The sequence below is a fragment of the Geotrypetes seraphini genome, chromosome 1 (assembly GCF_902459505.1).
Source record: "Geotrypetes seraphini chromosome 1, aGeoSer1.1, whole genome shotgun sequence".
Taxonomy (NCBI): domain Eukaryota; kingdom Metazoa; phylum Chordata; class Amphibia; order Gymnophiona; family Dermophiidae; genus Geotrypetes; species Geotrypetes seraphini.
This window is the reverse complement of record NC_047084.1, coordinates 294,750,062-294,773,393: the sequence shown is the minus strand read 5'-3', so window position 1 is coordinate 294,773,393 and position 23,332 is coordinate 294,750,062. Positions and strand designations below refer to the sequence as shown.

General features: G+C 41.3%; 1 protein-coding gene across 1 annotated transcript in view; it reads right to left on the bottom strand.

Moving 5' to 3' along the window:
* SMYD5 (SMYD family member 5) overlaps nucleotides 1-17,547 on the bottom strand; it is an 87,056-nt gene extending 69,509 nt beyond the window's left edge. The window contains exons 1-4 of the mRNA XM_033953694.1: nucleotides 17,248-17,547; nucleotides 12,277-12,385; nucleotides 9,133-9,272; nucleotides 7,424-7,545 (exon numbers count right to left, since the gene is read on the bottom strand). Coding sequence (XP_033809585.1) covers nucleotides 7,424-7,545; nucleotides 9,133-9,272; nucleotides 12,277-12,385; nucleotides 17,248-17,334 — 458 coding nt within the window. The 5' untranslated portion in view covers nucleotides 17,335-17,547. The remainder of the gene's footprint in view (nucleotides 1-7,423; nucleotides 7,546-9,132; nucleotides 9,273-12,276; nucleotides 12,386-17,247) is intronic.
* Between the last annotated feature and the right edge of the window lie 5,785 nt (nucleotides 17,548-23,332).

Here is a 23,332-nt window from a genome sequence, read left to right as displayed (position 1 = left end):
CTCTTGTGGCTGAGGGTCCTTTGAGAAAGAGAATCTCTTCTTCCATCTCGATACGGCTGGTAATATACTTAAACATCTCAATCATGTCTCCTCTTCTCCCTACGTTCCTCGAGTGAGTACAGCCGCAAATTTTTCAGCCTTTCCTTGTACGATAGATCCTTGAGCCCCGAGACCATCCTGGTGGCCATCCGTTGCACTGACTCTACTCTCAGCATAAAGACAGCTAATCTAATCTAATCCTTAGGTTTGTATACCGCATCATCTCCACGTTCGTAGAGCTTGACGCGGTTTACAGTAGAAGAAATAGGAAGGAACTACAACAGAAGGTTAGAGGTAGAAGTGGGAAGAAAATTTACAGGACTTGGGATGACAAGATATAAGAGTTTCCTTGATTCCTAAGTTGGAGGGAGACTTACATTTTTTGAGAAAAGCCAGGTTTTCAGATGTTTGCGGAAAACTTGGAGAGAGCTCAAGTTCCGAAGAGGGGAGGTAAGGTTGTTCCAGAGCTCAGTGATTTTGAAGTGGAGGGAGGTCCCTAGCTTTCCTGTGTGGGAAATGCCTTTTAGCGAGGGGAAGGATAGTTTTAATTTCTGGGAGGATCTGGTGGTATTAGGGTTTGAGGAATTCCAAGAAAGAGGGATAAAGGGAGGGAGGATACCATATAGGATTTTGAAAGTTAAACAGGCGCATTTATAGTGGACCCTGGCGATTATCGGAAGCCAGTGGAGCTTGGCCAGGAGCGGGGAGACATGGTCAAATTTACTTTTAGCGAAGATGAGCTTGGCCGCGGCATTCTGAATCCGTTGGAGTCTGTGGAGGTTTTTCTTAGTTAGGCTTAAGTAGATAGAGTTGCAATAGTCCAATCTGGAGAGGATGATGGATTGGACAAGGAGGGTAAAATGTTTTTGATGGAAGCAGGATCTAACTTTCCTCAGCATGTGAAGACTGAAAAAGCATTTTTTTTACCAAGGATTGGAGGTGGTCATTGAAGGACAATGTGGAATCAATGATGTAATGTAATGTAATGTAATTTATTTCTTATATACCGCTACATCCGTTAGGTTCTAAGCGGTTTGAAGAAAATATACATTAAGATTATAAATGAGAAGTAAGAAGGTACTTAAAAATTCCCTTACTGTCCCGAAGGCTCACAATCTAACTAAAGTACCTGGAAATTAATAAAGAAGAGAAAATAAAGATGGTTGAAAAAAGAAAAATTCTATGTGAACTTATAGGATGGAAATTAAACTGACAGTGAAGAACTGTATGAAAAATACATATGGAATGCAGTTAGAGAGGGTAGGTTACAATCTATTGATGGTATTTGTTTAATTGGAAGGTGTTAAGGTGGGTAATTTGGGGGAAGGTTATCTGAAGGTAGGTGAATCTTCTGGAGGTAAAAGAGGAGGGGTTAAGATATTTGGATGAATTTTTTGAAAAGCAGGGTTTTGATTTCTTTTCTGAATGTTTTGAGGTTGTCTGATATTGTCATAAGATTGGAGATGGAATGGTTGATTTTTGATGATGCCCAAGACCTTGCTCGAGAACTCAAGCTGCAGAGAGGAGCCAGAGGGTAGTGGGATGGAGGTGGGTAGGTGATCTAGTTTTGGACCAAGCCAAAGAAGTCTTGTTTTGGACTCATTCAATTTCATTTGCACAGTGTGGGCCCAGGATTGTAGGTTCATTATACAAGAGGATATGTTCTTAGACAGGTCGGTGAGGTTCGAATCGGTCTCGAGGAGGACGAGGATGTCGTCTGCATAAGTGTAAATTGTTTCAAGGGAGGATAGGTGGAGGAGTTTTAGGGAGGACATATAGATGTTGAAAAGGACAGGGGATAGTGGAGAGCCTTGCGGGACTCCACAATTCGGTTTCCAGGGGGAGGATGAGGTGCCATTCATGTTAACAGCAGCTAAGAAAGAATATGAAAAAGAAACTTCCAAAAGACGCAAAAACTCATAGCAATTTTTTAAGGTACATTAGAAGCAGAAAACCTGTGAGGGAATCTGTGGGACCAGGAGCAAAAGGGGCACTCAGGGAGGATAAGGCCATAGCTGAAAGACTGAATGAATTATTTGCTTCGGTCTTTATGGAAGATGTAAGAGATCTAACTGAACCGGAAATGGTTTTCAAGGGTGATGATGCGGATGAACTGAAAGAAATCTCGGTGAATCTGGAAGATGTACTAAGCCAAATCGACAAGTTAAAAAGTAACCCGTCGCTAAAATCATCTGTAGTACCTGAAGATTGGAGGGTGGCCAATGTTATGCCGATTTTTAAAAAAGGGCTTCAGGGGAGATCTGGGAAATTACAGACCGGTAAGCCCCACTTCAGTGCTGGGCAAAATGGTAAGAAACAATTATAAAAATAAAATTGTGGAACACATAGACAAGCATGATTTAATGAGACAGAGAAAGCAAGGGTTCAGCCGAGGGAGATCTTGCCTCACCAATTTGCTTGACTTCTTTGAAGGTGTAAATAAACATGTGGATTAAAGGTGAACCGGTTGATATAGTGTAGAGAATGACACGGGGAAAACATTTGTCCCTTGTCTCCACCCCATCATCTCAACTCATCCCCGTCCCTCCGCCACAAGCTCAATCCCCATTCCCGTGAGCTCAGTTCCCATCCCCACAAACCATCTGATCACATTCACACAAGCCTTGAATAGTTTTATATTGAACTTATTTTCTTAAAGTATAAAAAGAAACAATATTCTGTACAATTATCATTTTATAAATCAAAGTTCTGGCTGCTGAACTAGAGAGATGTTCAGTTGGCAGGGCTTTGTGGGAGATAGATGCGGCAGCAATGGGTAGGTAGGAAGGAAGGGTGGGAGATAGATGCGGTGGCAGTGATAGGGAGGGGGCTGCATGAGATTGGTGACCATGCACATTCCCTCCCTTAACTGCGAAGACAAGGCCATTCACCACTCCACAGGGCGGTGGATGGCTTTGTCCCCATACCCGCAGTGAGCACTTTCTTTTTCCCCACTGTTTCGGCAGGTTACCCGCGGCTACTGGCAGCTAGCCACGGGTAACAGCCACCATGACATTCTCTAATATAGTGTATCTAGATTTTCAGAAAGCTTTTGAAGAAGTTCCTCACAAGAGGCTCCTGAGAAAATTAAAGTGTCATGGGATAGATGGCAAAGTTCAGTTGTGGATTAGGAATTGGTTATCGAATAGAAAACAGAGGGTAGGGTTAAATGGTCATTTTTCTCAATGGGGGGGAGAGTAAACAGTGGAGTACCGCAGGGGTCTGTACTGGTGCTATTTAACTTATTTATAAATGATCTGGAAATTGAAACGACGAGTGAGGTGATTAAATTTGCAGATGACATTAAACTGTTCAAAGTTGTTAAAACGCATGCGGATTGAGAAAAATTGCAGTCAGACCTTAGGAAATTGGAAGACCGGGCATCCAAATGGCAGATGAAATTTAATGTGGACAAATGCAAAGTGATGCACATTGGGAAGAATAACCTGAATCACAGTTACCGGATGCTAAGGTCCACCTTAGGGATTAGTGCCCAAGAAAAGGATCTGGGTATCATCATAGACAATATGATGAAACCTTCCGCCCAATATGTGCCGGTGGCCAAAAAAGCAAACAGGATGCTAGGAATTATTAAAAAAGGGATGGTTAACAACTCTAAGAATGTTATAATGCCCCTGTATCGCTCCATAGTGCAACCTCATCTGGAGTATTGCATTCAATTCTGGTCTCCTATCTCAAGAAAGATATAGTGGCGCTAGAAAAGGTTCAAAGAAAAGCAACCAAGATGTTAAAGGGTATGGAACTACTTCAGCTTGGAAAAGAGATGGCTGAGGGAAGATATGATTGAAGTCTATAAAATCCTAAGTGGAGTAGAACCGGTACAAGTAGATCAATTTTTCACTCTGTCAAAAATTACAAAGACGGACACTCAATGAAGTTACAGGGAAATACTTTTAAAACCAATAGGAGGAAATTTTTTTCACTCAGAGAATAGTTAAGTTCTGGAACGCGTTGCTAGAGGATGTGGTAAGAGCGGATAGTGTAGCTGGTTTTAAGAAAGGTTTGGACAAATTCCTGGAGGAAAAGTCCATAGTCTGTTATCGAGAAAGACATGGGGGAAGCCCCTGCTTGCCCTGTATTAGTAGCATGGAATATTGCTACTCCTTGGGTTTTGGTCAGGTACTAGTGAAATGGATTGTCCACCGTAAGAACAGGCTACTGGGCTTGATGTACCATTGGTTTGACCCAGTAAGGCTATTCTTATGTTCTTAAAATGTATAATCCAGAGTAATGTATATGGGTGTAAAGAGCTGCATTTGCTAGGAGGTGAAAGGATGATAAGCACAAAGCAAAAGAGGGACCTTGGGGTAATAAGTAACAGAGATCTTAAAGGCAACAAAACAACATGACAAGGCAACAGCCATAGCCAAGAAGATGCATAAAAAACATATCCAGTAGAAGAGGAGACGGTGTTAATGCCCCTGAACAAGTTGTTGGTGAAGCCCATCTGGAGTACTGTATTCAGTTTTGGAGGCCATATCTCACTAAGGACATCAAAAGACTTGAGGCGGTTTGAAGGAGGCTAAGAAAAAGGGGCTTGTGCCAAAAGACCTACAAAAAGAGACTAGAATATCTGAATATATATACCCCAGAGGTACAGAGAGATAGGAGGATTATGATACAGATGTTTAAATATTTAAAAGGTATTAATATGCAAACTAATCTTTTTCAGATATGAGGAAATGGTAGCATTAGAGGTCATAAGTTGAGTTTACAGAGTGGGAAACTTAGAAGCAATGTCAGGAAATACTTTTTCACTGAAATGGTGGTGGATACTTGGATTGCCTTCCTGGGGAAGGTGATGGAAGACAAAAAGTAGTGACAGAATTCAAGAATGAATGAGATAAACAGAGAGGATCCCTTTATAGAAAAAGGATGGAATCAAATGAAAACACAACTTTAATGACCTCATAGTTGGAGGGACCTTTAACAGCAGCGCCAGAGGTTGAGAAGCAAGACTAATCATGTGCTCCAAATTGGCAGGGAGAGCTAGAAATTAAGTATGCGCATGTCGTATCACATTCAAAACATAGGCTATGATTGCAGGTGCTGCATATATCTGGTGGAGAGGCAAAATCATAAAGATGATATTAGCAAATAAATGATACCTCAGCTGTGGGAGAAGGAAAGACATTCTTATGGTTGAAAGATATAACTGCACATATGAGGCTGACAACTGCCTTGTTTATGGTGACAGGGTTTAATTATGAAGTAGAACATTCGCAGAGTACCAGATACAACTCTGGATACCTTATTGAGTAGACTGGATGGACCATGTAGGTCTTTATGTTTATTAAAATTTGATATCCCGCAATGTACAACAGATCAATGTGGTTTACAAAACACAATTATTTGCCGATAATTACTATATTACCTTAGGAACTCCAGGAGGAGGCTCTCTTTAGAACACTGCAAAAGTTGAAAAGAGCATTAGCAGTGAATCAGAGACTGAGAGCCTCTCCAGCATATTATGGAGTAGGGCTGAGGTTCAATCCTGCCATGGTATGTGCAAAATTATTCCAGACTCCATTTTGAGTTTGTGCACAGAAGAGAAATAGATAATCCCTGAAGCAGCCAGTTTAGTTGGTGAAAAAAGAATCTGTTGGGTCTGTTTAATAGATGTATGCCTTGATTGATTGAATTTTGATGGAAGAAAGAATTATTCCAAGGAACACAGAAGATAAATGTTTGTTTCTTAAGTGCATGGTCTTGGACATAATTCATTTTGAGGCAAACACTGTCAGTGAAAATGGAGTTTTATGCTGATATTATTAAAGACAACTTTAAAACTAAAATTTATATTCAGCTGTCACTTTAGTTTGAGGCTTTTTTTCTCTATCGAGTTGGGCGAGTGAGCCTCTAATGTAATGCCTTAAGACAAACATTTGGAAACGTAAGTATTTGAGTGTTATATTAGTTATTTATTATGTTATGTTTATTATCATTTGTTATACCGCATCACCATATTACAGACCTCAGCAGTTTACATTCTAAATTATATTCTATACAGAAGAAAGATTAATTCCTAAAGAGAGATGCAGAAAAAGAAGTGTACTGTAGATAAAGACAAAAACTGTAAAATACAGCATCAAGGCACAAACAAAGAAGCAGCAAACAAAAGAAAGGACAAAATTAGGCAACCCCACAAATGAAAGGTATAATGAAATAAATCCTATTCAGTCTCCACAGTCTCATCTGCTACTCATCCTTAGTAGTTGGTAGATGCATCTGAATTGGCTGCCCGATGTTGGTAGACATCAACAGGCAGCTATCAGCTGGGTTCCCAACCGTCTGCTGCACAACGGAGAGGGAAAGTCCAGCCAGAGAGTAGCAAAGCAGGAGGATATTACCACCGGTGTTTTAGTATGTGCAAAATTAACTCATTTGGAAACATTAGTCCACAGGTAAAGGGAATATGATCTCTATTTCATAGGCAGCATTATCCAATCCTGATCCCTTCTGCTCTTGAAAGCACTCTCATACTTAAATTACATCCAAGGTTTATAGGCACTGGGCAGGTATATGTATAGGCCACTGAAGAGTGTATTTTGAGGTGGAGAGGTGGGTGGGAGGGACTGGAGGCTTTACATATGTCTATGGGTAATGTGTGAAATGATCATAAAAATGAAAGGGGATGATGGGATAGATGTTTACATCATTTTGGATGATTTCATTCACGATCAGACAGATGATATGAATATACAATAAAAACAAGTTACTACCATTACTATCATTTCTATAGTGCTACTGGATATACGCAGCACTGTATACATTATATACAGGTTCTTTCTCTAAGTTTTTGTACCTGGGGCACTGGAGGGTTAAGTGACTTGCCCAGGGTCACAAGGAGCTGAAGTGGGAATTGAACCCAGTTTCCCCAGGATCACAGTCCACTGCACTAGCCATTAGGCATGCCATATACAGGACATGTATACTTCATTTTATTTATTCTTTCCCAAGGCGGGTCACAATAAAGTACATACATTACAACAGATAGAACATCAGTGAAACATAATAATGATAATGTAAAGCCTCCTAAAATTACAAAGAGGCTACCAGTGCCTCACATCAAAAAACTATAGATCAAATCCCATATTTCATCTTACAGAAAAGGTGTTTGATTTGGTCTCTCATGGGGATCCTCTGGTGACAATTTAGGTCAGAAAGTTGAGTGAAGCTTTTATTACACTTGGTACATAGAAATGGTTTGCACCCTGTGTGCATACTGTTTACTTAATTGGGTTTTCAATCTTACTATCTGAGTAAATCACTAGTACCAAATTAGCTACCCTGGCTAGTCAGTAAATTGCAACTTCACTAAGTCTACTGCTCTCTTTCTCTTGCCAGCACCGTGTGCACCTACCTCCAGGTGTCCTGCAGCTTGTTCAGGGGGTTTTCGGGATCTTCCTTGGAAGGTCCCAGGCACAGCATCTGGTGGTACTGGTCATAGGCTGCCTTTTGACACTCAGTGCTACAGTATTGTACCTGTGTGTGACAGCAGTGCACTGACTTAAAAAAAAAAAAAATAACACCCCAAAACCAGCAGCCCTCACTTCTGCTCAAAAGCAGCAAGAACCCATCTTCCCCCTCTACCACCCAGGGGAGAGAAACTCAATATTTGTACCTAATTTGTAAGCTACATTCTGAAGAAGAGGGTAGAATGAGTCATCTTCTTTCTATAAAATTACCCCAACACAACCAAGTACTAAGTTAGAGGGATAAGGGCACTTTATCTAAAACACAAAGTTAGGGGAAGAGTGACATTTCAAGTCAGTGTTAGGGGCCGACACTTCGTCAGCTGCAATTACCATTTTAAAAAAATCCAGTTGTGTCCTAACTCATACGTTATAAAAGAAAATTACCAAGGAGTCTTTTATACAAAGCTGAGATAAAAATTGGCCTTTAGTGGCACGTACATGGGTCTTTCCCACGCACTAAGGTCAATTTTTACTGCAGCCACAAAATAAAGCTTTTCGGCCTCTTTTACAAAGCCGCACGGCAACAGCCCCAAAGCCCTTTAAATCTCTATGGGCTTCGGGGCCATTAGCGCGGCTTTGTAAAAGAGACTGTAAAAAATATGAAATAAGAAAAATTAAAGATAGAAAGTTTTACATTAAATGAATTATAATAAAAAATAAGGGTTTTTGACTAGTGATAGCTTGCTGTTGGCCAGTCTGCCAAGACAAGTTCTAATTGCAACAAGCCGTGAGCGCTTGAAGTCTTTTCCCTTTATGAAAAATGATATATAAAAATTAATAACAAAAAATTATTTAGAGATTTCATACATATTTATTATTTTAGAAGGGGTAGTAGTATATAACTAATTAATTGAGTGTGGGCTCTTATAATCACAGCAAAACCTCCAAAAAATGAATGTGAAAAAATATGAAAGACCCTGATTTTGTCAAGCAAAGTAAAAAGAGTTCTTTCATATTTTTTCACATTCATTTTTTGGAGATTTTGCTATGATAATAAGAAAACCTTGTGTGCAATGAGTATACTTTGAGCCTAAATCTGCGACTAGTATCACTTTTACTGTCTCTGGGTCTCTGAGCACATTTAAAAATACTCTTTGTATTCAATTTTTAATTCCTTCCGATACACCTTAGAAATTGTAGAAGTTAAGTGTTGAACACTGTGATGTTCACATATTCATACACGTGTTAATGTTGCCATTAGTGTTCAGCCACTTTTTAAGATTACTACAGAAGAACTTTGCACTACCTATTTTGTAGGCGGTAAGAGCTCCTGCGTTATCTGTGCATTAATCAATGAACGTAAGAATAGCCTTACTGGGGCAGACCAATGGTCCATCTAGCCCAGTAGCCCATCCTCACAATGGCCAATTCATGTCACTAGTACCTGGTCAAAACCCAAAAAATAGCAATATTCCATGCTATCAATTCAGAGCAATCTCAATAAAAGACTATAGGCTTTTCCTCCAGGAAATTGTCCAAAACTTTTTAAAAATAATGTAGATGTGCGAAATAGTTAGTGCAGGAACAACCATGCTCTATCCCTAACACGCCCCCTGAAAGAAAAAAAAAAAAAATTCAAAGAAAAGCAGCTTACCTGGCAGTAAGGGCAATCCCGATGGAGGTCTGGCCTGATGTGGCATTGCTCAGGGTAAGGCAGAACCAGAGAAGGATTTCCTGATAACCTCCGGGCATTCTCCTGGGCTGTTTCCAAGGCTCGCAAGCAATGGTCACAGGCTGGGGATTCACACAACACAAAGAAAAGGACAAGCAATAACTCTATAGCTCTACCCAAAAATATAGCAGGACATGGAACGATGCACCAGAAGGTAGCTCAGCAACTTAAAAGGGACCTTCCTGTTCACCACTAAAGCCATCTTACCATCCAGCCAGTTGAAAGAAGTGCCCTGCCTCTATGGTAACTTCTGAATAGCAATTCAACTTCTGAATAGCAACTGATGTCACTATGTTTCAGGCACAGTACTGGGATGTACTGACATCACTATTTTGCTATCGTATGGAAAAATATCTGCCCCACAGTTCTCTCTAAGCTGAGCAAGAATCTTCCAACTACATTACTACCAGTAGGGGGTGGTGCTTCTATACTGGACTTTCAATCACTAGGGACAGGCAGGTTCTCTGAAGTCCTGCAGAGCTTGCCTGTCCCTCACTATGGAAAATGCGATAGTGAAACACCACCCCCCACTGGTAAAACTGTAGGTGGACTCCTCCTGCTCAGCTTAGAGCAGTGTATCGCGAACTGTGTGCCGCGGAACACCAGTGTGCCTCCTGAGATTTCTGGTATGCCACAACACACTGGCGAGGAGAGTCGTCCACGCCGGCTGCAAGAGGCAAGTCCTGCAGGAAGTCAGACGGCATGGATGACTTTCCTTCTGGCCGGTGCTCTCCTCTTCTCCCTGCACCTCCTGTATCGCAGCAAGACAGGCCTCTGTGCATGCACGGACGTTGACATCACGCATGTGTGTGATGTCATTGCGTTGACTTCCGGGTGCCTTCCGGCCAGGGCACTGCATTTAGTGTGCTGCTGACTAGAAAAGTTTGCAGGACACTGGCTTAGAGGGAACAGTGATCTGTGACCATCTAGTTCAGGTCCCATTTAGGTTTAACAATGGACTAATAATTAAAACATTTCATGCAAGCAAACATGCTAAACCATGTAAAATACAGCTTTAATATAGGCAAAGTAAGAAGAAGAAAGAATGCACAGTGACAGCATTTTCAAATCATCGCATGTGCTGCCCAGCATGCATCTTATACCCACTTCAGTGTGGACGCAACCTACAAGGACATGTTTGTGCTCATAATGTGAACACCAGCTCTTAATTTCAATGAGTTCCGAGAATGCAAGACCAAAGTGAAAATGCCGATATCGCACAGCTCAAAAACAAAGAAAGACTGCTGAGCATATGCGAAGTCTGACAATTAAGTTCATGAACTTGCCATCATGCACTTATATTGGCAGAACTGTACAAACAGCTCAATAAGCTTTCATAACCTTAGTATATCAGTGTCTCACAGTAGTGTTCATATCGACGTGTGGCGGTGTCTTGCTGAGTGGTGTTCATTATTGTTGTTGCATGTTTTTGTGTGCCATTGCGAGAATGACAAAGCTTGAATTAGAACAACAAACATTAAATTTCTTGTTAAACTTGGCAAGAGTAGAAGAAATCAGGGACATGTTAGTCCAAGTTTATGGGGATAATGCCATGAAGAAAACAGCAGTGTACAAATGGATTAAATGTTTTTCTGAGGGGAGAGAAAACATCACTGATAAAGAGAGATCAGGGTAGCCAGTAACGAGCAGAAATGATGAAAACATTGCAAAAAATCATCAAATTGTCCATCAAAATCATCAGCTGGCTATGAGAAGCATAGCACACTAAGTAAACATTGATAGAGAAACAGGGAAATCTTGGCATGAGAAAGGTGTGTGCAAAAATGGTCCCAAAGGAGCTCACCGATGAACCACAGCAAAGAAGAGTCAAAGTTTGCTATTTGGAAGCGCTGAAAAGGCTGCATGAAGAAGTTAGACGAAAACGACCTGAAATTTTCACCAACAACTCATGGCTATTGCATCGCGACAGTGCACTACCTCAAATGGCACTGTCTGCAAGGGAGTTTTTAGCCAGAAAACAAATAACTGTATTGGAACTCTCTCCCTACTCACCTGATCTGGCCCCCAATGACTTTTTTCTTCATCCAAAGATAGAGGAAAATTGAAAGGAAGACATTTTGATGACATTCAAGACATCAAGGGTAATACGTCGACAACTCTGATGGACATTTCAGAAAAGGAGTTCCAAAATTGCTTTGAAGGGTGGACTAGATGCTGGCATCGGTGCATAGCTTCCCAAGGGGAGTACTTTAAATGTGATCGTAATGATATTCAGCAATGAGGTATATAGCACTTTTCTAGGACTAGTTCATGAACTTAATTGTCAGACCTCATAAGAAGGTAAAAATTAAACCTTAGGGATATCATAGATAAACTGAGCAGTCCCAGGTTTTAGCAAAACTGAATAGAGAAAAAAATGCCTAAAAACTAAAAGTGTGAAAAAATCTAGAAACATTCTGGAGTTAGACACATGGTTTAACTCTTCTGCAGGTGTGTCCAGGAGATACTGCCATTACAAAAAGTTTCTGAAACCCTTCTTTAGTAAATTCTTTTTAACAACTTTTGGATTTCTTTTTTTTTTTTTTTTGTTAGAAGAAAAATATCTTCAAATCTGTTGGCTGGACCTCAAAATATTCCAAATGCATCAGACAGAATGAAAGGTAGAAGCAGGACTGTTCATGTACCACGGTTAGTTTCAGACAGGCATAGATCACTAACCTCAGACACCTGCACCAGCCCTCCCAAGCGCTCTTATGACTGCCCCCCCCCAAAAAAAAAAAATTATCCAGATCAACATTTTTCCTCCCCACAATAAAATGCCCAGCAGCAGTCTCCTCCTACTCCTCAGAGCTTCCAGTTTGGGTCAGAACTGGGGCTGGAACCCAGAAATAGAAGCCATCTTATTCACAACTAGTTGGGGATGTTTTTCTAGCCTGGACAGACAGAAGGTTTAAGCCATGTAACAGGCTCATGGCCCTCCTCATAGATGCACAGCACTGCCGCTGAACTCACCATCAAGCTTGAACATATGCACACACACACACAAGGTATGCTTAAAGCAGCATACACAGCACTTGCTAGCAGAAAATGACTCTCCCTCCTCACCTCTGTATCTGTATAGCGCATTCCAGAGGAACTGGGAGGCCACCACTGGCTTCTCCTGGAAAATGGTCTCTCCCTTTCGGATGCTTCTCTTGGCAAATAGTCCTTTACCCTACAAAGATCACATAAGGCAAATGTAACTCTCAGCATCAAGGACCTGAAAGAGTAGAAAGCTCTCTGCAATTACTTGGGTGTCAGAAGACACTTTTCCTTCTGACAACTAAATATGAAATCAACTTTTTGGGGCCAATATCCTTTCATCCCCCTTCCCCTATTTCTCTTGCTGCCACTGGGAAGAAATCCTTCCAGCATTGGGTGGTCATGGAAGGTGGATATATGATGGGAAAGGCTCAGAAGTGGTGTTCACAAGATCCTGCTCTTACTCCAGATGGCTGTATGAGGTTATCAAGGTGTTTGTAATGCACACTGGTCCAATCTTTCCATTCTAACATTGGGTCAGTGGAGGTCAGTCAGTTCTTTGCATGAAGGGCCAAGAGCAGGATCTCAGAAGACAACTAGCAGTGGAAGTATGCTAGACCTCGCATGAGTTTCAGAAGACTGTTCATGAGGAGCTAGGTAAACTAAAAGATGGACAAAACAATGATGCAAGATCTTTGTTTTCTTGACTATGTTACTTCTCTTTGCTTTTCCAGGTGATCTAGGTTTATAAGGAGCTCTGGCTTAAGAATGAGGCTCATTAATTACATAGTAAAAAAGTATACCATGGCAAGTAAAGACCTGTATGGTCCATGCAGTCTGCCCAGTAAGACAACCAGAGCCGCACCTGCCACACTCCATCATGAACAACCATTGACACCACAAATAGGGCAGTTACAATCACGGAAAAATGATTTTCTTGTTTTGGTGCAGAGATGTCACCCAATAGAAACATGGAAAGAAAGAACCCCTTTGTTTGTTTGTTTTATTTATTAAGTTTAAACATTATTATTATACATAATAACAAGGAAAAGGATTTTACAGCCAAATCGATCAAAAATAAAAAATCATAATTACACTATAACATCTAGTCCACATCATGGGAGAGTAGCCTGATCAGCAAGGAAATAAAAACATAATCATAATTGAACAAATCAACTATCAATGATGCTTAAACCTTTTGAGCTCCTATCCTATTCAAGTGGAAATCATTTGTTAGTTTCATGCAATTGCTAAAATTGTTCAAGCTGTAATGAATTCCAAAATATGTATTCACAATCTTTAAATTTCAAGATACATTTACATGGAAACTTAAGATAGAATGTGGCTTCTAGGGCCAATACTCTAGGGCAGGGGTGTCCAATGTCAGTCCTCGAGGGCCGCAATCCAGTCGGGTTTTCAGGATTTCCCCAATGAATATGCATGAGATCTATTAGCATACAATGAAAGCAGTGCATGCAAATAGACCTCATGTATATTCATTGGGGAAATCCTGAAAATCTGATTGGACTGCGGCCCTCGAGGACCGACATTGGACACCCCTGCTCTAGGGGGTTCTTTTACAAAGGCACGGTAGCGGTTTAATTAAAACTATCTCCACAGAATTTTACATGCTTATTTTGAAAATAAGCTTTCATTATTAAAGATTTATCTATCTCCCTTGCACATGTCATCAATAAGGTTGATCTAGAATAAATAGTTTCTTGAGAATCTTCAAGGAAACCCATCAGATCAAACTCTATTGGTTCTAATTGATCTGTTCCCAGATCAGCGGAAACTTTTTTCTTCTGTGGGATATAGTAGGAATAAGTTATGGGCATGGTCTCTGCGTCAGTCAATTTAAAAACTTCTTTGAAGTATTTACATAACAAAATTTCAGATGTTAACAAATGAGTTTTTGGAAAATTGACTAGGCGCAGATTCTTTGCCCTCAACATGTTTTCCATGAGCTCAAATCGAGTATGAATATGTGAATCCTTAACAGTTGAAGAAGTAACTGCTTGTAAAGTTGTAATTTGGGATTCAGTTGTTACAATATGTTTCTCCAAAATTTTCAAATTATCATCAACATTTTCTAATTTATGTACTACTTCTTCAGAAAATTTTATATTCCGATTTACCACCGACTTCAATAGCCCCTCCACTCTTTTAAGGAAACATCCTGAGGCTATCCCCGGTGCTCCTGCACAAATAAAGCCTCATCCTAGAGGAATAAGGCCTTGGGCATCTTCCCAAAAACCAATAGGGAAGATTCTAATTGCAAAGGAAGCCGGTCGGTAGAGAAATGGACCCACTCGTTGGGTTCATACCTCCAGATATATTTGGAGGAGGAGGTGGAGTATGTTCTAAAGGGCTGAAAGATGCCCCCGAATAAGAGTCAGTGTTTACATTTTGACCAGTCACACTAGTTGGTACAAGGTGTCTATCCATGGGGCCAGATAAGATAGGCGTGGAAACTTTAGCCTTCACTTTTCTCTTCCCCATTGAAAGAAAAAGGGAAATAATAAGTTTTCACTTATCTTCAATTTAGAGACTCCCCATGATTCCTGTGTCTCCAAAGGGGCTCCTAAGGGGCCTGGCGTGTCCCTCCGGCCACACGCCGCAATGGCGGTTCACTTTTCACCCGCAGGTGAAAGGCCCCGATGACTTAGGGGCGTATGTCTCCGTAGGTGCCCGCAGAAAAACAGCACCCGAAATCACCTCCTCTGTTGATGTTAAGCAGAGCACTGAACTCTACAGCAGGTAGGAAATAGCTCCTCTCTGTAACACCTCTCTCAAGCAACTCTCAAGAACCCCTTTGTTACCAGCTTCCTTCTGCCTTTATTGTCTCATGTGGATTGAAACGTAGCCATTAAAATTGTGTATTTTCTTGCCTTTTTAAAAATTTTTATATTGTTTTAAGCCAAAATGGTTTGCAAAAGTGTTATATACATAAAATTTTGCAACAGATGAACACAAGTAATTGAATCCTTCAGAAGATCAGTGAACAGGAAAAATCACTACTTAAAGAAACGCATTTACAAACAATTGTGTTTTAAGTAGTTTTCTAAATGTACTATTACTATATTTCCGTATTTGCCCAACAAGGGAGTTCCACAATCTTATCACTGCACAACAAAAGGTCATTGTATTGGTTTCCACGTATTTTGGATTAACATTCGCTTCAGCAGTGCAGAATTTTCAGAGCGTAATGATCTTTTTGGTTGGTAACTAGTTATTTTGTGGGGCCTCCCTAACTTATAAGAAATCTTGCCTTACCATGGGTATGCCTACAATTTCACAATTATTAAAAAAAATATATATGATCTACCTGTAAGACTGTTCTCTTTAAAATTCATGCAGTACCTTTCTTAAGTTTTAGATTTTTAGCACAGCGATACTGGTGTACTCCGAGCATCGTAAGTAGTAAACTTCTTATTTAACAACACCTGTATGAAACGTCTCAGCACCTGCCAATATACTGGAAGTTAATTCTGGCTTTTCACAGAGGTATTTATTCCCACCATAGAATTAATATTGCATAGCTGAATATTGTGTGTCATATCCTGTAACCACATGTGTAGCTGGAAGATTCAACAGTACTACCCTCTAAATCTTAATAAGCACATACATAAAGGGAGTGCTTAAGGTAGTGTGTATCTTAAACTGTGTGCCCCGAGATGCCAGCTATATGAGCATCGGAGCAGTTACTACCACTGCCGGAGCTAAAATCCACACTACGCATTAGTAAAAGAGGGAAAAAAATCAAAACTGCTGGAGTTTTCTTTTCTTATAGAACAGTTTTATCTTGGAATGCTTTATCTAAGGCTATTCAAAACTTCATACCTATCTTTCTGTAAAAGTCTAAAGACTTTTTTAATTTCAGAAATGTTATGATAATTTAGATATTTTCTTGTCTAATGATTTGCTAGATTATTGTACACCTTTTTTCTGTTAACCACTTCAAGCTCTATTTTATAGGGAAGATGTGGTATACAAGAGTAATAATTAGATTAACGATAATGCTAGACTAGAATAAAGGGGCACTGGTATAGGCTCAGGAGTAATCTAAGGAAATACATTAGTACTTGGCTCTGCCAGATACTTGGAGCAATCCTTCCACATAAGCCTCTATTATGGGAGTTTAATGGCACCTCCTTCTTGTTGCTCTCCCTATCCACCTAAGCATCTTTCTAGTTTTTATCTCATACATTCCACCCAGCACCAACAGAGCTCTGCCAAATTTACAGAGCATGGCCCCATTTTTTTTGCAATCAGCAGTCACCCTAGTAGTGAATTTTTAATCATATAAACAATAACATAGACGCCAAGTTACCCATTCCAGGCTAGACACTTTTTTGGCAGTCCTGGTTTTGAACTTATACCCCCAAAGCAGTGTGGGATTTGAAGTGTCTGATCCTGTCCATTAAAACCACTGCAAACTCCATAATCCTCTAGGATAGGATGGTCAGAAATCCAGGAATGACCCAAAACCTCCAGACTTGAGCTGGGTAACTTGCGATTCGATGGAGAACTTTCCCAGCTCAGAATGGCCGCAGATGGGAGGAGGAGGGAATACTGTCAATCACTACTATTACTTGACTATGTGGAGCAAATAATGTGCTTTTCTGTTGATCGTTTTATGAAACTTCGATAAAGTTATGATGTCCTGTGGGATCCTTAAAGCAAAGCCCCCGCCGCTAGCAGGGCCCAAAGAAAAGCGCCTAGAAGCAGAGCGTCGACACCTACTCAGGAGTAACTAGAGAAAATTCCCCTCGATAAGTGGCTCACTTTAGTCGACAAGCGGCAAAGGATAAGGACGACGACCCGCCTGCGAACAGCTAAAGTTCATTTAACATACAACCAGCAGAGACATCAGCGGAAAGTTGCAAAGGAAGAGGAACAATCGTGTAATTGGGCTAGACAGAAAACACCACACCCAGTACAGTGGCGAAAACCTCCTCCCCCCCCCCCCCCCCCTCCTCTGAGATCCCAGCTCTATTCACAGGGATAGAAGTCGCACTACCATGAAAGGAAAGAGGAGACGGGACACTTTACCTTCTGGCTATTGATGACACGAACCTCCACAATACAACGGGCCGGCGCCGCACACAGAGAGAACACGTCGCACTTGGAGGACGCCATATTGAATGAACCCTCTAACCTCCGAACGTTGACCTCTGTGGAAAAGCTCCGCCCCTCGCGCGCGAACAATGAGCGTGCGAGAAGAATTTGCGGCCACTTTCCGCCTACACGTCGGCCGCGAGGGCACCGCGCTCAGCCGTTCCACCAGCATTTACAGGGGAGGGGCGTGCATGGGGAAGTCTCGTGCGCCTCACAGGGCCACTGGAGGGACGTTACGGGATCTCCTGCAATCTGCAGGGGTGGTGGGCAGCGCTCTGTCCTCTACAAACTTCTAACGACAGGGGTGGCGCTCCCTCTCTTTACTGACTGAATTGGCACGAACGTGAAAGAAGACTGACTCAGAAGAAACCCGAGGACGTAACTACTTCATGGAAAGAGCAGTGACTTCAGGGAACGGCCTCCCGGGGGAGGTGGTGCACGTGCACTGCAGACGAAGACTGTATCTGAATTCAGTAACATAACAAATTTCTACACCGCATAGCCCAGTGGTCTCAAACTCAAACCCCTTTGCAGGGCCACATTTTTGATTTGTAGGTACTTGGAGGGCCTCAGAAAAAAAAATAGTTAATGTCTTATTAAAGAAATGACAGTTTTTCATGACATGAGTTAAAGTCTTTATAGTTTATAAATCTTTCCTTTTGGCTAAGTCTTAATAATAATATTGTAATTTATAAGCTGAAGAGACATATGATTAAGAAACGGTTTTATTTTACTTTTGTGATTATGATAAACATACCGAGGGCCTCAAAATAGTACCAGGCTGCGAGTTTGAGACCACTGGCAAGGCCATAAGTTCAATGCGGTTAACAAAAGATTATGTTAGAAAAATACATACTGTATTATGTTATGAAGAATGTAAAAGATCTAATTAGTCAGAAATTTTGAAAACAAAAAGATTTTCAATAGTTTTCTAAAATGTTCATGTGAACTGGATCTAAATAGCAGTGGACGGATATCTTTATCATAATGAGCTGCTTGATATGAAAGAGTGCGACAACTACATAGGATATCTAAAGGAGGGGGGGTAGGATAACAGCAATGGTTGGCAGACTGGATAGGCTATATATTTATCTGCCTTTATTTTTTTTTCCTCTGGCTTTCTGTCTATTTCTATGGCAGTGGAACAGGAAGGGATGACGGGTGGGTGTATAATAGGTACAGTGACAACCTACAGTGCTGTTGTCTTCTAAGGGAGAACTGTGCAATAAGGAACATGAAAGAGTGTAATGGAATTTTGTTTATCACTCGAATTTATTATTTATTTACTTTATTTTTCGCTTCATAACATGCACTTTTTCCACCCCCAGTGTGCAATCTCCCATCTGTGCTGGTTAGCTTTGATGCCGAAAAAGCGTTTGATAGGGTGCGTTGGGATTTTCTTTATGATACTTTAGTGGTCTATGGTTTTGATAGTTTTTTTGTATCAGCGGTGCGAGCATTATATGCTCTTCCACAGGCTAGAATAGTGTTGAAAGATTTTAAAACGGACTGGTTCCCAATTTCTAGGGGGACAAGACAGGGTTGCCCCTTATCACCGTTGTTGTTTGTGCTAACATTGGACTCCCTAATTCGGGATATATATGCGATGCCATCTATACGGGGGATTGACATCGGAGCTACCTCTTTCAAGTTATCGGCCTTTGCGGATGATATTTTAGTACACCTTACAGATCCTTTGCCCTCCTTGATGGCCTTATTGGACTTGATTAAAGAATATGGTGACTATGCCGGGTTCTGCTTAAATTTGGATAAATCGGAGGCATTAGCATCCTCTGCGGCGGTTCAGGCCCAATGGGGGAAGGGTTTCCGTTGACATGGGCGCCGGGGCAGTTTGTGTACTTGGGGACTTTGATGACCATGCAGGTTCACCGTTTGTATCGTCTTAATGTGGATAAGCTTCAGCAACAGACAGAGCTCTGGCTGGATACCTGGAGGGCATTGCCCCTTTCTCTGTTGGGGCGCATTTTCTTGGTTAAGATGTTCATCTTTCCCAAATGGCTGTATGTATTGCAGACTCTGTCGTTATGCTTGCTGAAGAAAGATTTACGCATTCTTTATAAAGGGATTACTCATTTCTGTTGGGTGGCCAAGAAACCGAAATTGCAGGTGTCTCAGCTACTGGGGAATTGGCATGGGGGGTTAGGTTTACCGGATGTTCGGGTTTATAATTATGCGTGTTTGCTTCACCATTTGGGGGCTGGGTGAATATGTCTAGCAGTTACACCCTTTTTCCGATGGAACATGAGTTTTTTGCTCCTTATGATGTGTTTGCGTTATTACATAGTCCTCAGAGGGCACGGCCCCCTTCTATCCGATCCAGTGTATTAGCACATTGCAAGCGGCCTGGCGTTGGCTTGTGCAGGCCCTGGGTGGGGATCCAACGGTTACAGATCTCTTGCCCTTGCGGGGTAACCCGGCCTTTCCTCCGGGACGGGAATCCGGAGAGTACCTGTCCTGGGGAGCAAAAGGAGTTTCATGTTTAGAACATGTTTTGGGGGATGATGGGGAGCTGTTGACCCATGCAGATTTGCTAGCTAAGGTGGGGGAGACCTGGGGAGCGCGGTTCGTGTGTCATCAAGTGGAGCACTATGTGGGATCTCTCGACAGAGCACAATTGCGCTTGCACTTGGGGGCCAGGCTGCGGGAGTTGTTTGTTCAGGAGGAGGGGTGTCCCTCTCGGTGTCTAGTATTCATGCTAGTTTGCAAGAGTTACAACCAGCCAAGGGACTACCTGAGCATCCGGAGTAAATGGGAGGGGGAATTGCAGATTAATTTGGGACATTGGGATGTAGCCCATACCTTGAGGGCAATGCCTGGGGTGACCCCCGTGTGATTGGTTGAGGGAAACTTATTATAGGGTGACATTACGCGCCTATTACATTTGTACACAGTTGTATTACAGTGGGGGTCTCCCCATGCCACTGTGTCATAAATATGGGATGGGGGGGGACATGTCTTTGGTCCTGCCCCATTATCCAGCACTTCTGGAGGCGTATAATCTCTTACATGTCAGGGTTAATTGAGAGAGCCTTGCGCAGTACCCCGGCCCACTTTGTCTTGGATTCGCCAGAGGCTTTTGGCCATTTGCCTAGGGGGCTTTGGGCTCTGTGCAGGAAGATGAGCTTACTGAATCGAGCAAAATAAACATTCTGCATCTTGTAGCAGCATGGGTCATAAAGGGCATTGCTGGAAGGGCAGCAGATGTAGAAGTTACGGCCCCGCTAGGGACAAGTGATCACAATATGATCAATTTTACCATTGGCATCGGAAAGGAGAAACCAATTAAGACTGGAACCACGACCTTTAACTTCAAAAGAGGAAATTACGACAGCATGAGAACTATGGTTAGAAAGCATCTCAAAAAGGGCAAAGCGGACATCCAAACAGTTGATCAAGCATGGTCTCTACTGAAAAACACCATCACAGAAGCACAGAATCTTCACATACCAAAGATATACAAAGGAAGGCGAAAAAAGAACAAAGGAGAACCAGCTTGGTTATCCAAAGAGGTGAAAGATGCAGTGAGGGAGAAGAGGTACTCGTTTAAAAAAATGGAAACGAGAAAAAACGACGGAAGCCTGGAACTGTCACAAAATCGACCAAAAAAAGTGTCATAAAGTGGTTAGAGACGCCAAAAAAGTCTATGAGGAAAAGATAGCGCAAGAAGCCAAAAACTTCAAGCCTTTTTTTAGATATATAAAAGGGAAGAAACCAGCAAGAGAGGCAGTGGGCCCTCTCGACGACCAGGGAAGGAAAGGAAAGGGTCAATTAAAGAGGACAAACAGGTTGCCGATAGGTTAAATTCATTCTTTGCCTCAGTCTTCACAAATGAGGACATGTCAACAGTGCCAACCACAGGGAAGATATTCACCGGGGGCATAGAGGAAAGCCTCACAACAGTAAATGTGACGTTGGATATGATATACTTTCAGATTGACAAACTGAAAAGCAACAAATCCCCTGGATCGGATGGAATTCACCCAAGAGTATTAAAGGTACTTAAGGAGGAAATTGGCGAATTATTACAATCCATAGCTAACATGTCTATTAGAACTGGGCAAATACCAGAAGACTGGAGGATAGCAAATGCCATCCCAATTTTCAAAAAAGGATCAAGAGGAGATCCAGGAAACTACTGACCTGTGAGCCTCACATCGGTTCCAGGGAAGATAATTGAAACACTAATAAAAGATAATATTGTACAACACTTGGAGGATCACAATCTAATAAGGGCTAGTCAACACGGCTTCAGAAAAGGGAAGTCATGTTTGACAAATTTACTACAATTCTTTGAGGTAGTGAACAAACAAATAGACAGTGGAGATCCAGTGGATATAATTTACTTGGACTTCCAGAAAGCGTTTGACAAGGTCCCACATGCAAGGCTTATGAAGAAACTAATAAGCCATGGAATAGGCGGTGAAGTGCACAGATGGATAGGCAAATGGCTAGAAAACAGAAGGCAGAGGGTAAGCATAAATGGGAAATTCTCGGACTGGGAGAAAGTGACCAGCGGTGTGCCCCAGGGCTCGGTTCAAGTTTCAAGTTTTATTAATTTTGATATACCAACCATCAAGTTAATATCTGGCCGGTTAACAATATATTTAAAAGAAAGAGAAACTAAAAGAAACTTAAAAAAAGAGGTATTGTGTATATACAAATAACATTACAAGACGAACTAGATAGTGAGGATAGAAGGGAAGGGAGGGTGAAGTTACATATTTGAGAAGAAAAATGGAGATAGTGGGGTTAGGATAAAACATAATGGAGAGGGACGCTTTAAAGAAAGCGGTTATTATTGATAAATAGAATTTAAAAAAAACATCACGAAATAAAAAAGTTTTTAAATCTGTCTTAAATTTATCGAGTCGTGATTCGTCGCGGAGTTGCTGTGGCAGGGAATTCCAGAGGGTAGGGGCAGTTACTGCGAAATTTACTTTACGTGTATTGTAGAAGTCTTTGATAGAGGGGATAAAAAGAAGTTTTTGATCAGTTGATCTCAGAGTGCGTGAGGAGCAGTAGGGAATGAGAAGTTTGTCAAGGAATGAGGGCAGATGAGAAAGTTTTATTTTAAAGGATAGTAAGATAATTTTAAAGGTGATGCGGTGAGTAATAGGGAGCCAGTGTGCTTCTTTTAAGAGAGGGGTGATATGGTCGTATCTGCCTACTTTATGGATAAGTTTTATTGCAGTATTTTGTATTAGTTGTAAACGACAAATTTCTTTTTGAGGGAGGCCATTTAGAAGAGAGTTACAGTAATCGAGATGAGAAATTACTAATGAATGTATCAGGATAGTGATTGAGTTAGTTTCAAGGATAGAAGTTAGAGATCGGATGATGCGTAATTTATAGAAACAAGTTTTAACCACTGAACTTATGTGATCATGAAAGGTAAGATCTCTGTCAATGATTACACCTAAAAGTTTTATCTTAGTGTCCATTTGGATTGGTGTAGATTTAATAGAGATATTGTCCAATAAAAATTCTGTGGATTTGATAGGGAGTAACAAACTTCGGGATTTGTCTAGATTGAGGGAAAGCTTGTTTGTGTACAACCAATCATATATGGTTCTTGGGCCTATCTTGTTCAACATTTTTATAAACGACCTAGAAGAGGAAACAACATGCAATATAATAAAGTTTGCAGATGATACAAAACTATGTCGAGCGGTTGGCTCTCAAAGGGACTGCGAGGACCTCCAGAAAGATCTGAACCAGCTGGAAAAGTGGGCAACAAATTGGCAGATGAACTTTAACATAAACAAATGCAAGGTGATGCATCTGGGAAAGAAAAACAAAGAACACGAGTATAAGATGTTGGGGGTGACATTAGCAAAATGCGAACAGGAAAGGGATCTGGGGGTAGTGATTGACAGTACCCTAAAGCCATCGGTACAATGTGCGGCGGCGGCGAAGAAAGCAAACAGGATAGAAACATAGAAATAGACGGCAGATAAGGGCCACGGCCCATCAAGTCTACCCACTCCAATGACCCTCC